The following is a 17,339-nucleotide window of genomic DNA, read 5'->3' as shown; positions in this document are numbered from 1 at the left end:
CCGCAGCCGGGCTGACAAGCGGGGCCACCCCGCCCGCTGCGGAGCGCGGCTCCCGACCAATCGGCGCCGGGGGGCGGGGCGGCGCCGGGCCGGGTGTGACTCCGCCCGGGTCCAAGCTGCTCCCTGGGCGCTAGGCGGGGTGCGAGGCCCCGGCAAGGACGCGTGGCGGGGCCCCGGGCTTAGGATGCGAGCGGGGGGAGGGGTGCGGGGTGTGCAGGAGCGGCTGGGGATTGGGGGGCAGTGGTGGGGAGGGGGGCAGGGTTTGGGTTGTGACCCATGGCAGGGGATTGGGGGGCAGGGCGGGGGGCAGGGATGGGGGGGGGGGCAGGGTTTGGGTTGTGACCCATGGCAGAGGATTGGGGGGCAGGGCTGGGGGCAGGGGTGCAGGAGGGGATGCAGGGTTTGGGTTGCGACCCATGGCAGGAGATTGGGGGCAGGGATGTAAGGGGGGGCAGAGTTTGGGTTGTGACCCATGGTAGGGGGTTGAGGGGCAGGACTGTAGGAGGGGATGCAGGGTTTGGGTTGTGACCCATGGCAGAGGATTGGGGGGCAGAGCCTGGGGGCAGAGGTGTAGGAGGGGATGCAGGGTTTGGGTTGTGACCCATGGCAGGGGATTGGGGGGCAGGGTCTGGGGGCAGGGGTGTAGGAGGGGGGGCAGGGTTTGGGTTGTGACCCATGGCAGGGGTTTGGGGGGCAGGGGTGTAGGAGGGGGCGCAGGGTTTGGGTTGTGACCCATGGCAGGGGATTGGGGGGCAGGGCCTGGGGGCAGGGGTGTAGGAGGGGGGGCAGGGTTTGGGTTGTGACCCATGGCAGGGGTTTGGGGGGCAGGGGTGTAGGAGGGGGGGCAGGGTTTGGGTTGTGACCCAGCGCAGGGAGTTGGGGTGCGGGAGAGGGTGGGGTACCAGGTGCAGGTTCTGGCCAGGAGGTGCTCACCGTAGCGGTTTTGTGGGGGCCCACAGAGACATCCCCATCAGTCCTATGGATGGGACGGTCCTTCAGACTGAGACTAGCCCACAGAGCTTCGGGCAGCCTGGAGGATTATCTAGGGGTCTTGGGTCACCCCCTTCTCCCACTCGCTGTGGCTGAAGTCCTAGGATGCAGAGCAATGCAACAGCCTCCTCTGCTCTGCCCTTTCCCAGCCAGGTGGCTCTAGGAAGTGGAGTGACCTGGCCCCAGCCCACTGTGCTCCCCGGAGCGACACCGGCTTCTATGGCCCGATCCCTGCTGCTGCCCCGCGCCAGACCCCCAGTAATTCCCCCGGCCACATCACACTGGGGAAAGAAAGGGCTTTGGGGAGGGGTGCAGTGGGAGCGGGGAAGGGCAGCGGAGGCAGGAAGAAGCAGGGTGGGGCTTGTGGGACAGAGGTGAGCCACAGACAGAAGAGGTGAGGCGGGAGAAGGGGTTGAGGCAGAAGGGGGGTTGCGCTGGGCCCTGCTCCCCACTTCCCCTAGGGGTGGCCCTGAGTGGGGACCTCGAGCAGGCTCCTTGCCTGCTGCTCTCCCACACGCTGCTCAAAGCGGCCGGTTGCTGGGACCTGCCTGTGTGTCTCTGTGCCATGCACCCCACCCCGGCGCAGCTGTGCCGAGAGAGGAGCCCCCCATGCGGCCCGGGAGCTGTGGCCCAGCCCTGCTGAGCTGCCTGGCCCGTCAGCTGGACTCTCCCCATGATAGGGCCTGACCCTTTTCTCCCCGGCTCTGAGTTTACCCCAAGGGAGCCCCTGCTGGTTTACACTGGGGAGAGAGGGACAGGCCCTGGGCCTGCTAGTGGGAGAAACCAGCCCCCAGGGTCACTGGAGTTGCTTACAGTAGGGTGTCTCGCTCTGCGTAGCCAGTCTCCATTCCCTCAGGGAAGCCAGAGGGCCAGGCTGGTCTCTGGTGTCAATATCTTGCCCTGTGGCTGAAACCATCCCTGCTGCTTGTCCTGCCCGGATTGTTGGTTTTGGAGTTTTTCCCAGGGGAGGGAGCCATGGGGGAGCCACCTGATCCATAGTCAGGACTCCTGCGCCCTGCCTCCCCTCTTGCTGTCTTGTGGCAGTTCCGGTCTCAGGGCCTCAGCTTCCACATCAGTAAAATGGGAACAGACTGTCTTGCTCCATCCAGGAACCCTGAGCTGGAAAGGGGTAGATACGAGTGCGGCCGTTGGTCTTACCTTTGAGGGTAATTACTAGCAATCGTGATTTCACTCCTTTCTGTGCCAAGCGGAGGGCAAGCAGAAAGCCAATACAGCATTGGCACAGGCAGGTGTGCCAGGTTTCTAACCCTGCAAATAGTGCCCCCTGCTGGGGAAATAGGGGAGAGGTGTGATGAGTGCACCTTGTAAGCCAGGTCCAGAAGCAGCGTGCTGAGCTTGTCTCTTTCCCCGACAGAAGTAGGGCCGGTAAAGGGCAGCACTAGGGATGGTAAATAGAGTTTAATCAACTCGTCGATGGATTTTCTATTGACTGGTCGATTAGTCGATAAGCAGAGGAGCCACAGCGAGGTTAGCTCCTGGTCCGGGCAGCCAGCCCTGCTGCGGCTCTGCTGCTAAGGCCAGGAGGCTCTGAATACATGTAAAGGGCTAAAATGCAGCAGGGGGGATCTTGGGAATCAGCTGGCCTGGCTCGCACTGGGCCCCCCTGCTGCACTTCTGATTTGTAAGTGCATTAAGAGCTAGCGGGCTCTTCATACATTGAAAAAGCAGAGTCACAGCGCGAGTCAGGAATCAGCTGATTCCCAGCTCGCCCCCGGGCCCTGCTATCCCCTGCCCTCTGCGGAGACCTGATTCCCAGCTCACCCCTGGCCCTGCTATCCCCTGCCCTCTGCGGAGACCTGATTCCCAGCTCACCCCCGGGCCCTGCTATCCCCTGCCCTCTGGGGAGACCTGATTCCCAGCTCGCCCCCGGGCCCTGCTATCCCCTGCCCTCTGGGGAGACCTGATTCCCAGCTCGCCCCTGGCCCTGCTATCCCCTGCCCTCTGGGGAGACCTGATTCCCAGCTCGCCCCCGGGCCCTGCTATCCCCTGCCCTCTGGGGAGACCTGATTCCCAGCTCGCCCCCGGGCCCTGCTATCCCCTGCCCTCGGTGGAGATGGTGCTGCAGAGAACCAGCTTTTAAGTCAGCTCCCCCTAGCACCAGCTCCTGCCCCCCTCCCCTCTTGTTGCCTCTGCTAGAGGCAGTAAGTGGAGGGAAAGCAGCTAGTTGACTGTCTGATAAGGTTTTGCTTATTGGCGAGTCACCTAGTCGCTTACATCCCTAATCCCCACCTGGCCTTGCTCAGGGACCAAAACAGCTACATGAGCGCTGCAAACAAACCTGGGCCGGGTCTGCTGTAGCCACAGCTGCTTGGCTGCCCCCCCTGAGAGCGGCAGTCGTGGTGCTGCTAAGGCCAAGGCCATCGCCCTGAGATCTTCCCGACTGAACGAGGGCAGGGCTTCTCTTTGATAGCACCTCTAACAGAGTGGGGAGCAGCCAGCGGCCCCTCAGATTTCTGGGTGTGACCCCTGAGACGTTGCATTCACTGTTGCCCGATTCCGCTGGTTTCCGTCCACGGAGGGTTTTTCCTACTGGTGTTACTAACGTGACGTGTCGCTTGCACACTGCACGAGCCGTGTGCTCCCCCTGCATCCAGGCGCCGCGCTGCTGCAGATCCTTCGCCCCCTGCAAGCTCTAGCTGCGCACACGCTTGGAGTAAAGCAGCCCAGTCCGGGGAGACGGGCTCGGTTGCCCAGTTTGGTTCTTTCTGCAGTAGCCTCTGCTGGAGGAAGCGACACTTAACCACCTCTCTTCCTGCAGCACTTCAAGCCGGGGTCCCCCCTCCAGTGGTTGGCCTGGCCTGTGGCTGTTTAGCTGGGGAAGGTGATGGGAGCCCAGGGCCCAATCCTGCCTGTGGAACAGCCACAGCAGCCGCCTAGGATCACAGCAGCTGGGATCCTAGGCTGGGCCCTAAGGAAGCTCAGCTCTGGACTGTGAGGCAGGCCTGGCATGAAGCTGGTGCTTTGAGGGTGCAGATACAGCCTGTGCCAGAGGCTCACGCTGCCCAGGCCCATGCGGGCGGGAGGAACCCTCCGTCCTGGTCACGGAGAACAACGGTAAATCGGGGAGACAAGGCCACTGGCGCCTTTTCACATACGCCTGAGCCTCTCACCTCCAGGAATCTACAGCGTCAAAAAGGGGCCCTGGCGCCTGTGAATTCCAGCCACACAGTCGTGTCCCCCCCTCCCCCCGCCAAAGGGCCTGGCAGCTCTCCCATGACACACCCGCAAGCCCCCGCCCCCTGTGGCTCATGGATTAATGGGAAACAGGCTCTTCCCCGTTAAACACTCCGCCCCCACTGGCGTCTCTGCTCTGTACAGCACACGCCCCCTTGGCATCACCAGCACCCCACGTCCAGGCACGACAGTGCTGGGGGGAGGCTCTGGACCTCACAAGAGATCGTATCCCAGCTGGGCACAAGCAGGGCTGGATCAAAGCCATGTGGGGACCGGGACCATGCCCCCCCCCCTGCCGCCCACCTCCTCCCAAAAGCAGAGTGGGGGCCTGGGCTTCCTGAGGCTGCATCTGGGACCAGCTGGCTTCCTGCTTGGCATTAGCCCCCCGCGGCGCTCTCAGCAGCAAGGCTAGAGACAAGCCCAGTGACAGCCGAGAGGTTGGCGTGGCCGCACCGCTGGGGACGGGCAGAGGCAGCACCTCCGCCTGCGCCTGTTTCTCCGGCCAGGGCCGCACTTGTCTGACCGCCCCTCGCTGCAGCATCCCAGCCCCAGCCAGATTCCACCCCAGTGGGGCTCAGACCCCACCTGCCTCTGCAGCCTCTGCCCCGGGGCAGGCAAAGGAGGAGGTGTGCCGTCAGGCAGGAGGCAATCCCAGAGGGGTCCCTAGCTGGCTTCTCACAGGATGGGAGGCCTTTAAGCCATTCTAACTCCTGGGAGATGTGGAGCATCAGTGGCTTAGGCACGGCCCCTCTCCAAGCTCGCCAGGGAAGGGGCGCGGCTCTGCTCCCCGCCAACCTGCCAGCTGCTCCCCGGGCGACACCATTCTCAGAGGCATGATGGCCCCAGGCCAGCTGGTGAGCCGTGCCCGTGTGAGACCGCCCGGCGCGGAATGAACCACACACGGCTAAATCCAACGGCGAAAACAGGAGCAAGAGCAACAGCTGGAAAGATCAAAGCGCCTCTCCCCACGGCCCTGCTCCTGACCCGCTAGCTCGCCCCCGTGCGCGAGAGGGAAGCCGAGTGGGACCAGAAGGGGGGTCTGCAGGGCCGTAGCTGCACATGGGGGGGTAGTGCTCACCCCCCCCCCAGAGGCAGCTGCATTTCGCAGGTGCTGGCTGCACACCGTGTGGCTGGGAAGCCCTGGGTGGGCCTGCTTCTTTAGCGCCCCTCTGGCCCAAGGGCCTGCGTGTCTGGGGCCACGGCAGAGGAGGGCTCAGATCAGGCCGGAAGCCCCCCGGGGCACTCGCTCGCGCACCGTGGTGCTGAATCAGGCTGGTCACTGAGGCGTGGCAAGGAACCGACGTCACATGGGGGTCAGAACTGGCGCTGCCCCGGAGCGTTTATTAGACCCCTAGACCCAGCCCTGAGCCAGCCGGAGAGGGACCTGCCTCTGAGGGGCCTGTCCCTGGGCTGCTTGCACCCCCAACTCCCTCTGGCTTCCAACTTCAGCCTCCCTCCTGCTCTGCTTGCAGTGACCCTGGGCACTGCTCCCGCCTTGCAGAGCCAGGGCCATCTCTGGCAGCCCCCCCCCACCCAGGAGACCCCGGGGGTTACCTCAGGCTGCCAGTCCCTAGGCCTCCCACCTTCCAGGCAACCCTGCGCCCGGTCCCCAGCCCCATTCCGGTGGAGGCCTCAGCTTGGCCCAGCTCTGATTGGAGTTGGACACGCGCCGGGGAAACACGGCAGCTCCTCCGCCCTGCTGTGCTCAGCTAAGGAGGGAGTGCGAGGAGCAGCTCGGACTCCTGGGGCCTCCTCAGCATGTGGGCTACCTCGGGGAGGGGGGGGGTGAAGGTGGCCTGGCTTTGGGAGCAGCCCTCTGGCCAGTAGGAATCCTGGGGTCTCAGCCCCTCTGGAAATCAAGTGGCTGCCGTTTCAAGTTAGACTCCCTCAGAATGGAGATCCCCTCTACCCCACTCCAGGCTGCTTTCAAGAAAGTCGGCCCCTTCTGTGCCTCAGTTTCCCCACCTGGAAAACAGGACTGCCCTCGCCTGGGGGAAGAGGCATTGTGGAGTGCTGGGAAGAACAAGACGGACTCCGTCCTTACATTGGCTCCTGGAGGGGCCAGAGAGCAGCAGCAGGCTCAGGACCAGGAGGGAATGGCTAGTGAAGCATCAGCCATGTGGCCTCCTCACTCTGGGTTCTGGGATGTGCGTCTGTGGGGGAAGCTATGCTCCCAGACAGCCCTATGCAAGGAGAGGCGTTGTGGGGAACCCGGATGCTGGGCAAAGCAAGTGTGCCTCAGTGTTCAGTGTTACAGTCGCAGCAGGAGGACCCAACAAGAGCAGGGTCTCCCCCTGCCCAGTCACACTGTGCAAGACAGTCCACCCCCAAAATAACTCAGTCTCAACAGACAAAGGATGGGGAAGGGAAACTGAGGCACAGAACAGCTAAGCAACTTGTTCACTGTCACGCCAGTGGCAGAGCTGGGACTAGAACCCAGGTCTTCTGAGTCCCCATCCAATGCTGTGATCACTAGGCATCCCTGCCTCTCGGCACCCCGGTTAAACAACTGTCCTCTCCTCGGTGTTAGCTCTGGAGATGGGCACGTTGTATGCGTCTCTTTCTAGGGCACCTCTTACAGGGCTGTCTGGGCTAACTCACGCCTTGGGCACTTCGTACAGCCCAGACACCCTTCAGACTCCTAAAACTTGCCATCCCCCAAGGATCCCAAAGGAGAATTTCTCCCAGCACTAAAATGCAGCCAGGTCCCCTTGCTGCCCCCGACAGGAGGGGAAATGCTGGCGGAAGACACGCCACTAGCCCCCTTCCGCTTGAGAGAAGGGCATTACTGGTGCCCACATGCCCCCAACGTGCTGGCGGTTGTACAGACACAACCGGCAGGCTTGTGTGCCGAAGAATCAACAAGCAAGTAGGGAGCAATGAGTCAGTACTGACCAGCACCATGACAGCTGGTGCGCGGCCCTGAGGGACCAGAGAGCAAGATGACAGGGGCGTAATCAGCCCTGCTACAAGACAAAGCCCTGAATAGCGGGACCGTCCCTATAAAGTCAGGACATCCGATCGCAGCTGAGCCCAAAGCCTGCACCAGTCTCCTGTGTTATCAGCCTCCCAGCAAAGGAAGCGGGGTGCAGGACAAGTGTAGCTAAACCTTTGTATTAGTCATTTTACAATGTCTCAAGTCTTTTTTACATTGGAGTACGTCCTTCCGCATTGTTGAAACGTTGTATTAGGTCTTTTTATACCATTATAGTCCTTAGGGAATAACCAAGGTAAAGAAACTGTCGTTGTATTGGAGGTAGAATGGCTCTTACCCCTTTGACGTGAAAGTGGTTCTGTGCCAGATGAATGAGGCGTGTGTGACGGCGCGTTGGGGGTCCCCTGTCTCCTGCACCCCGAAATGGCACGAACAGACTGCACCAGCCGGTGGAATAGAGGAAGTTTATTGCCTCTCCAGGATACAGCACAGCACAGATGGAATCTGGTCACAGAGCTGGGCTAGGATGCCTCAGGCCCCCTTGAGATGGGGGAGACTGGGCCCCTAAACTCCAGCCCCTCTCCCTAGGCTGTCTCCTCCATGCTCCCAGACAGCAACTAACCAACCCTCTTCCAGCCCTGCCCCCCAGCCAGGGCAGCATCCACCTTCCTTTGTTCCTCTCCATGGGGGGTGTCTGGCCATACTGGTTTGCATAGTGACTCATCCTGTTTTGCTGGGTCGTGGTACCCACGGCAGCCAGTGGGGGTTACCCCAGAGCCAGCAGCATAGAAACCAGCCAGGTACCCCCCTACATCACAGTGTGTATGGATGAGGCGTGGGAGGCAGGCACTCTGAGGAGTGACAGTTGCAACCGTTGAAAAGGGGAAGAATAGGAGCCAAATCCAAGGACACCAAGACGTGGTCCAATGAGAGGATCATATGGACGCCCTCGGGAGTCAGAAGCAAGCACCCTCTTTGGAGCTGAATGCCGCACTGGGGATAACACCCGGAAGAAGGCGCCGTAGATCTAATGAAGAGCTAATTGACACTGCTAAGTGCAGACATTTGCACGAGAGGGAGGCTGCTCTAAATGTGGGGTGTCTTGCATGGGACCCCGGGTCTCGTCAACATTGGACCTTCGGTCTGGACTGGAAGAAGCTTGGTTCCTTCCCCTCCCACGTCTAACTCACCTGGTCAGTGAAGTTAAGGGGAGCAACGAGTTGGTAACTAAGCAACAAGACGGAGTGTGTGGGTATGTGTCTGAGGGTATTCGTATGTCATATGCATATGATGCAGTGTTGATATCGATAAAAGTGGGGGTTTGCCTTATCCCCCTGAAAAAGAACCCAGGCAGGTCTCCAAGTACAACACAAGGAGCAGGCTTGGGGGGGAGGGTTCGGGGTGCCGTGGTGTTAATTCCAAGGGACGAATGGCCCCAGAAGGGAGGTGTGAATATGAGCCGGTCACTAAGCAGCTCAACAAGGCTTGGAGGCCAAGGCCCTCGACCCGCTTAGTCCCACGGCAAACAGGCTCGAAAGTCCACGCAAAGGCTGGGAACTATTGAGGTTCAGATCCAAACCCAAGAGCCTTCTGCTACTGCTGCGCAGGAGAAACGAGCGAATGCAGGGTGTTGCCCACAGTCACTCCACCCCCTTAGCAGGCGGGAAAGGGCGGGCTCTGAAGCTGGTATTTCAGCGGGTTGCTGGGCTCATTCTCCCTGCTTGGACCCAGTCTGATGCAGGAGGAAGGTCGTACACCCGGGGCAATGCAGGTGTAGCGCTTTCCACCACCTCCTCAGCATGCAAGTGACAGGCGGCTACCTGGGCTGGCAGGTCAGTGTGACCCTCCCTCCTCCCACCGCTCGGTCACCCAGGCTGGGCGTCACAGAATCCTACGAGAAAGGACTCGAGGGGTCAAGACCAGTCTCCTGCTCTCACAGCGGGACCGAGCACCATCTACATCAGGGGTTTCCAACGGTTTTTATACCAGGGATCGGCAAACCCGTTCACAGACTTTTGGTGGACCGGTAGCATTTTATCTGCATATTTACATTTCATTATGCAAACAATAAATATGCAAATAAAATGATACTGGTCCATCAAAAGCCCAGGCCCTCAGAGCCAGCCCTAACCCCTAGAGCCTCCTACCCCTCCATACCCCTCAGCGCCAGTCACTGACCCCAGCATCCCCTTCATCCAACCTCCCCTCCCCCAGTGCTGGCCTCCTGCCCTCAGAGCCCGCAGTGCCCATCCCAAATGACTCAGTGCCTGCTCCCCACCCCTAGAAGCCCCCCTCCTAGATCCTCAGTGCCAGCCTCCTGTTTCCAGAGCTCCACTGCAAACCCAATTCTTTCAGTCTTTCCTCATAGCTCATGTTCTCTAGACCTTTAATCAATCTTGTTGCACTTCTCTGGACCTTCTCCAATTTCTCCACATCTTTCCTGAAATGTGGTGCCCAGAACTGGACACAATCCTCCAACTGAGGCCTAACCAGCGCAGAGTAGAGCAGAAGAATGGCTCCTCGTGTCTTGCTCACAACACTCCTGTTAATGCAGCCTAGAGTCGTGTTTGCTTTTTCTCCCCTCCCACACAGTGTCACACTGTTGATTCATATTTAGCTTGTGGTCCATTATGACCCCTAGATCCCTTTTTGCAGGACTCCTTCCTAGACAACCACTTCCCATTCTGTATGTGTGAAACAGATTGTTCCTTCCTAAGTGGAGCACTTTGCATTTGTCCTTATTGAACTTTGTCCTGTTCACCTCAGACCATTTCTCTAGTTTGTCCAAATCATTTTGAATTATGACCCTATCCTCCAAAGCACCTGAAACCCCTCCCAGCTTCATATAGTCTGCAAACTTTATAAGCGTCCTCTCTATGCCATCATCTAAATTGTTGATAAAGATATTCAACAGAACCGGTCCCAAAACTGATCCTCCTGGAATCCCACTTTCTTCTGCCCTTCCAGCATGACTACTACTCTCTGAGAACAGTTAGCCAACCAGTTATCCACACACCTTATAATAGCCCCATCTAAGTTGTATTTCCCTAGTTTATTGATAAAAAGGTCATGCAAGACTGTACCAAATGCTTAACTAAATCTAGGTATACAACATCTACCTCTTTCCCCTTATCCACAAAGCTATCAAAGAAATCTATCAGATAGATTTGACACTTATTCTTAATAAAGCCATGCTGGCTCTTACCTATCACCTTATTATCTTCCAGGTGTTTGCAGATGGATTCCTTAATTATTTGCTCCATTATCTTTCCTGGCACAGAAGTTAAACTGACTGGTCTGTAGTTACCTGGGTTGTTCTTATTTCCCTTGGTATAGCTGGGTGCTATCTTTGCCCTTTTCCAGTCTTCTGGAATCTCTCCTGAGTTCCATGACTTTTCAAAGATGATGGCTAAAGGCTCAGATCCCTCCTCTATCAGCCCCTTGAGTATTCTAGGATGCATTTCATCAGGCCCTGGTAACTTGACGACATTTCACTTTTATTTTAACTTCTGAGCCTACCTCCTTTTTGCCAGCATTCACAATTGTGGGCATCCAATCACCACCAACCTTCTTGGTGAAAACCGACACAAAGACTTCTGCCATTTCCACATGTTCTGTTATTATTTTTCTCTCTTCACTGAGGGATGGGCCTGCCCTGTCCTTGATCTTTCTCTTGCTTCTAATGCATTTGTAGAATGTTTTCTTGTTACCTGTTATGTCTCCAGCTAGATTGGGCTCATTTTGTGTCCTCTGGCTGTTCGGGTCAGGTCCATCTCCTTTGCTGGGTTTGCACCGGCAGGGCAGAGCTGTCTCCTGGCTGGCTTTTGGCTGTGCTGATGCTCTTGGATCAGGTAAAAAGCTGAGAGATAGAGGACAGAAGGAAGAGGGGGAAGAAAGAAACACACAAGGAAGGGGAAATTCGAGCAGGCTCTCACCTGCCTTAGATGTGGTCTCTGCTGGTCCACAGGTGCTGGGACTAAGGATGCGGGGTGGGGGGTGTGATGTAGTGGGGGTACTTGCTGGGCTGTGGTGACCTCTGCTGTCTGGAGCAAGACCCAGCAGGGAAAACCTTATTATGCAAAGGTGACTCCATACCGGTTGAACCAGCCAACCCCCCATGGGGAGAAACAAAGGAAGGTGGATGCTGCCCTGGCTGGGGGCAGGGCTGGAAGAGGGGGAGTTAGTTCCTGGCTGGAAAGCAGGGGAGAAGGAACTGGGGAGGGGGCTGGGATTCCCCCATCTCAAGGGGGGCACTGAGGCCTCTTAGCCCCCAGTTCCTGTAACCAGATTACATCTGTTCCTGGAGGAGCAATAAACCACCCTAAGGATGCGGGGTGGGGGGGGGGGGGGCTGCAGCACCCTCTGGCTGGATGTGGTTTCCGTTCTGTCCAGGGTTTGCAGTCTGGTTCAATGGCTCTCCGCACCCCCACCATACAAATTGTTCCCGCCCCCGTGCTGCTGCGGATGTTCCCAGCAGAGCAGGGTGTCTGTGGTCTCGGTTATACTACGAGATCTCCCGCCACAAGGGTGGCGGAGGTTTTAATGCTCATGTCCCACGCATGCGACCCGGCCTCCTTTGCAGGATCCTCCCTTGGCAATCGTAGCCGGGCCCGTTGCCAGGCCTGCCTGGCAGGGTGGGAGTCATGCAGCCAAGAGCCGCCTGCCGTGGCCGCAGAGTCCAGGGCAGGGCGCAGGGAGATGCCAGAGAGAGCCGCTCAGTCGGGCTGTGTCCAGCTGCCTTGGTGGAGGGTCCCTTGTGCATACACGAGAGGCAGCCTGAGCCCCGTGGGACGTAGCAGTGCTGGCAAGGGGCACCGATGGGTCAGCGTTGGCTTAGGCTTGAGCGTGGCTGGAACTAACAGGTGGGCCACGTAGCCACGCAAGCAATGGGGAGCCTTCTCCTCCCCCCTCCTGTGGGTAACACACTGGACCAGGCCAGTGACCCCTGACCCCATCGCCCACCTCCCCCACTGAAGCATGCGGGTCCCCAGGCACGGGACACCTAGGCGCGCAGCCAGCACTTTGATGTCCCTGGGAGGAAGCTGACCCCTTGGTCACATGAGCCCATTGAGGAGCTGGGAGGCCCAACAGAGGCCCATTGTGGGGCAGGATGTGGGAATGGCCTGCCCTGGGAGGGCTGCCTGGCTGCACAGAGCTGGCCCCGGCCCGCCCCCTCTGGAGTCAGCTGGAGAGGGAGCAGCGGGCTGTGCCGGCCGGCGAAGCTGCTACAGGAGCCGGGGGAGACCCAGCAGCTGGAAGTGGAGCTAGAGACATTCAGGCTGAACATAAGGGCGCGTTCGCGCTGGGTGCCAGCTCTGCCAGGCAGGCGGCAGGAGCCACTGGGGACAGTCACCATCCGGGGCCAGGCAGGAGGCCAGGCTGGCTGGGCAGAAGAGTCTCTTCTGGCTTGAACCGCTAGGCTCCTGCCCCTGGCACCTGCCGTCCCCAGTTTCCAGGTTAACACCTGAGCAAAAGGGGAGAGGTAAGGCTGGCTCATTCCAGACAACTGGCCCCTTTGGGGGGGGCTGTATTACATCCCAGATGCCCCATCCACAAACATGGGCTAGTTCTCCTCACTCCCCATGGGTAGGTCAGGTGGGGGAAACTGAGGCACAGAGATTTTTTTTTAAGGCCATCCTTAGTCTTTGTATTTCACCTAGGGGCTCATCTACACGGCACGGCAGGAAGTCTCAGAACTGGGACAATAGGCTCAGGCTTGTGGGGCTGGCCAAAAACAGCCGGGTGGGGGTTCCTGCTTGGGCTGCAGCCCACCCCGCTCGCTGGGTCTCAGGGCCTGGGCTCTGAACGAGGCCGCCTGCATGCTACTGGCCCTGGGAGCCTGAGCCCTCTAGGCTCTGTGACTTGCTGGAGGGGGGGCGCTCACTGGCGCTCAGCCATTCCCCCGGAGACCCCAGCGAGAGCGGGACCTGCCGTGCGGGACACAGGAACAGCCGCCGTCGGGAAGAGCTACCAGCCCATCTCAACGAGACCTTTCCCCGTGGGCAGGATTTCCCGGGGGGGCTGAGCCCCTGCGATGCCTATTCATTTCAGCTGGAGCACAGGTACTGGGCAGTGGGGCTCGGGCATCAGCCCCAGGCCTCAAAGTCTCAGCCAGCCCTGGGGACCCACTCAAAGGGGTCCCAACCCACTGCTTGAGGGAGGCTGTACCAGACAACACTCAATCCCTGCAGGTAGGTTTGATTAAACACCCCCCAGACACCTTCCGGGGCGGGGGGGGCATTCCTTACACCCCCGGGACACCCCGACGTCTAGGGGGAGCCCCGTGTTCTGAGCACGGGCCTCATGCACTGTGCCGGGGAGTCTCTGTGTGAGTCTGCTCTCTCCTCCCCAGAGTCACTGGCCGCTCCGCCCCCTGGGAGCAGCCCCTGCTTGCACTGCCAGGGCCTGGCTGCAGCTGCTCCACTTCCCATTTATTAAGTTAACAAATAAACACCCTGGCCGAGAGCAGATGGGCTCTATTGATTCAGAGCCTCCCCCGGGACCCATCAGCTCTCTGCATTTTAATATAGATTAGCCGGCCTTGCCGGGGATGAGCTGGCGACTGGCTTGCGCTGCTTTAAGAGGAGCATGCAGCCCGGGGGCGAGAGGCTGGGAGGAGAGGCCCTGGCCAGCAGGGGGCGCTCTGCAGCTAACACCCACGCCTGCCAGTGCCTCACCATGCCAGAAGCCTGGCCCCAGTAACACTGGCTGCTCCCGCCCCTCCTGTGCAGAGCAGGGCTGGGCGGGGGTGTCTCCGGCCTCGTCCCCAATCCCAAGGCGCTGGAGGGACAGTGCCAACCACCGGAGGGCCCGGTGGGTCAGACTCTGCCAAGGGCTCAGCCCCGGCGTCAGCACGGCGAGGGAGAGGAGGAATTCAGCAGACCGTGATACGCTGCAGATCCCAGCCCCAACCCATCCGCCCCTCCGTGGTTCCTCTCCTGGCACGAATGGCTTTGGCTCTGGCTGGTCAAACGCTGCCACAGAAGGGACGGGGCAGGGTTGCCGGAGAAGCCACGTCCTCCGACGGTGCGGAAGCTCCATGCGCAGCAAAGGGGCGATGCTGATTTACGCCGGCAGAGAACCCCCCTGCGCTCCCCTCGCCTCACCTCCAGAGCCGTTCCACCCCCGGGGCCCAGGAGCAAGCCGGTGCCTGGCGGCTGAGCTAAGCCTATTTTAGGAGGAGTCCAGCAGAATCCACGTCCCGCTCGGTGTCGTTTTCAACGTTCATTTCCACCCCCCTCCCCTCATTGGATTTGACCCAGAGTGACGGGTCCCGCGTGGGACGAGGACAAAGCAGCCCCTTTTGAACTCAGACAGGGACGTTTGCCGTAATCGCCTCCCAAAAGCCACTCACCTGCGCGTCGGGGGTTGCTCAGGGCGATTTCGCTCCTCTGCCAGGAACGCCCCCCGCCCGGGGGAGAACACTACAAGGGAGAGCCACCCGCGGCTTCTGTGCATCCCTGCCTTTGTGTGGGCGCAGCCCCGGGCGTCACAGGCTCCTGCTGTGCCCTGGGGGCTCCTCCGCCCTAGACAATGCCAACAGCCAGTCACTGCAGGGTGAGCGTCTCCTCCGAGCTGGGGCAGGCTCTGTCAGCGGCACCAGGCAGAGGAAGGGAGGCTATGTCCCAGGAAGGCTGGGCTTGTGGTTAAGGCTCCGGCTGGGACTCGGAGGTTGGTTCAGTTCCCACGCTGGCCAGACTCCCCGGTGACCTTCGGCCAGTCACTCCGGAGTTGATTTGCACAGGCCCACGGGACTGAGAGAGGCCAGCCCCCCCCCACGTCAAAGGAAGTGAAAATCTCCCTTTTCCCCTCCCTGGGCCTCCTCCCCTGTCTGTAGGGGTGGGAGGCCCAGCTCTGCCTGTGCCCGTTCAGCCCCTCGGGCAGGGCTGGCCCCCTTCGGTCAACGGGCCAAGCGGCGAAGGACAGAGCGGAGCAGGCAGATCTGTGGCGCGGATTTAATGACCCGCCCGGCGTACACGTTACAGCTCTGGGCAGGGCGGGGGGCGCGTCCTGGCCACGCAGCACCGGACGCCCCTGTAGGAAATGACCCTGGAGTCCAGGACCTCGCGGCTCCTCCACAAACAGGCCGGCAAGTCCTTCTCTGGCTCCCTCACGGGCATCTCCCACCCGCCGGGCCGGGGCAGAGAGCAAGTCAGGGCTGGGCATGGGATCGGTGCTGCGTTTCCACGGTAACCCTCTCATGGCACACATGGGGGCACCCGCTGGCTGGCGCCGCTGGCATGGGGGACACCTGGAGGTGCCCGGCGGGTGGGCGCTGGAGGTGGCTGCTGGGAGCCAACCACACTAGGCCCATGGGAGCTGGGCAGGGACGCGGCCAAGCCCTGTCAGCACGCGGAGCCGGCTTCTGCTCCTGCTGGGGTTTCCCTTCTCTCCAGCGGCTCGGCTGCAGCCTCGGCCGTTGCCACCAGCTCCTGCTGGCAGGGGGCAGCCGCCCCGGCGCTCGTCATGCACTCAAAGGAGGGGTTGCGGGACAGAGCGCCCGGGCCCCCGGAGAGCACAGCCTGCAGTGGAAGAAAGGGAGCATCAAGGCCTGGCTGCTGACTGTAGAGAAACCCTCCCTGGCCGCAGTGCAGCTGGTGCCTGGATCCCTCGCCCCGGCTCTAGTACTGCGCCATAATCCTGCCCCCGGCCCCCGGCTGCTCCCACACCCAGCTCCGATACTGCACCGTAATCCTGTCCCCGGGCTGCTCCCAAACCCAGCTCCGATACTGCGCCATAATCCTGCCCCCGGCCCCGGGCTGCTCCCACACCCAGCTCCGATACTGCTCCATAATCCTGCCCCCGGCCCCGGCCTGCTCCCACACCCAGCTCCGATACTGCTCCATAATCCTGCCCCCGGCCCCGGCCTGCTCCCACACCCAGCTCCGATACTGCGCCGTAATCCTGCCCCCGGCCCCGGGCTGCTCCCACACCCAGCTCCGATACTGCGCCGTAATCCTGCCCCTGGCCCCGGGCTGCTCCCACACCCAGCTCCGATACTGCGCCGTAATCCTGTCCCCGGCCCCGGGCTGCTCCCACACCCAGCTCCGATACTGCGCCGTAATCCTGTCCCCGGCCCCGGGCTGCTCCCACACCCAGCTCCGATACTGCGCCGTAATCCTGTCCCGGGCTGCTCCCACACCCAGCTCCGATACTGCGCCGTAATCCTGCCCCCGGCCCCGGGCTGCTCCCACACCCAGCTCCGATACTGCGCCGTAATCCTGCCCCCGGCCCCGGGCTGCTCCCACACCCAGCTCCGATACTGCGCCGTAATCCTGCCCCCGGCCCCGGGCTGCTCCCACACCCAGCTCCGATACTGCGCCGTAATCCTGCCCCCGGCCCCGGGCTGCTCCCACACCCAGCTCCGATACTGCGCCGTAATCCTGCCCCCAGCCCTGGGCTGCTCCCACACCCAGCTCCGATACTGCGCCGTAATCCTGCCCCCGGCCCCGGGCTGCTCCCACACTCAGCTCCGATAATGCGCCGTAATCCTGCCCTGGCCCTGGGCTGCTCCCACACTCAGCTCCGATACTGCGCCGTAATCCTGCCCTGGCCCTGGGCTGCTCCCACACCCAGCTCCGATACTGCGCCGTAATCCTGCCCCCAGCCCCGGGCTGCTCCCACACCCAGCTCCGATACTGCTCCATAATCCTGCCCCCGGCCCCGGGCTGCTCCCACACCCAGCTCCGATACTGCGCCGTAATCCTGCCCCGGGCTGCTCCCACACCCAGCTCCGATACTGCGCCGTAATCCTGCCCTGGCCCTGGGCTGCTCCCACACTCAGCTCCGATACTGCGCCATAATCCTTCCCCTGGCCCCGGGCTGCTCCCACACCCAGCTCTGATACTGCGCCGTAATCCTTCCCCTGGCCCCGGGCTGCTCCCACACCCAGCTCCGATACTGCGCCGTAATCCTGCCCCCGGCCCCGGGCTGCTCCCACACTCAGCTCCGATACTGCGCCGTAATCCTGCCCTGGCCCTGGGCTGCTCCCACACTCAGCTCCGATACTGCGCCGTAATCCTGCCCTGGCCCTGGGCTGCTCCCACACCCAGCTCCGATACTGCGCCGTAATCCTGTCCCCGGCCCCAGGCTGCTCCCACACCCAGCTCCGATACTGCTCCATAATCCTGTCCCCAGCCCTGGGCTGCTCCCACACCCAGCTCCGATACTGCGCCGTAATCCTGTCCCCGGCCCCAGGCTGCTCCCACACCCAGCTCCG

At 61.1% G+C, this 17,339-nt stretch overlaps 1 protein-coding gene across 4 annotated transcripts in view; it reads right to left on the bottom strand.

Annotated features, from left to right (window-relative positions):
* Window positions 1-15,043: 15,043 nt before the first annotated feature.
* The window catches only part of CACNA1S (calcium voltage-gated channel subunit alpha1 S), an 89,291-nt gene continuing 86,995 nt past the window's right edge, over window positions 15,044-17,339 (bottom strand). For all 4 annotated transcript variants that reach the window (XM_089773632.1, XM_075910480.2, XM_075910483.2 and 1 more), the window contains one exon: window positions 15,044-15,642. In XM_089773632.1, coding sequence (XP_089629758.1) covers window positions 15,466-15,642 — 177 coding nt within the window. In that variant the 3' untranslated portion in view covers window positions 15,044-15,465. The remainder of the gene's footprint in view (window positions 15,643-17,339) is intronic.

The sequence above is a fragment of the Pelodiscus sinensis genome, chromosome 27 (assembly GCF_052426305.1).
Source record: "Pelodiscus sinensis isolate ZL-2025 chromosome 27, ASM5242630v1, whole genome shotgun sequence".
Taxonomy (NCBI): domain Eukaryota; kingdom Metazoa; phylum Chordata; order Testudines; family Trionychidae; genus Pelodiscus; species Pelodiscus sinensis.
This window is presented reverse-complemented; position numbering and strand designations above follow the sequence as displayed.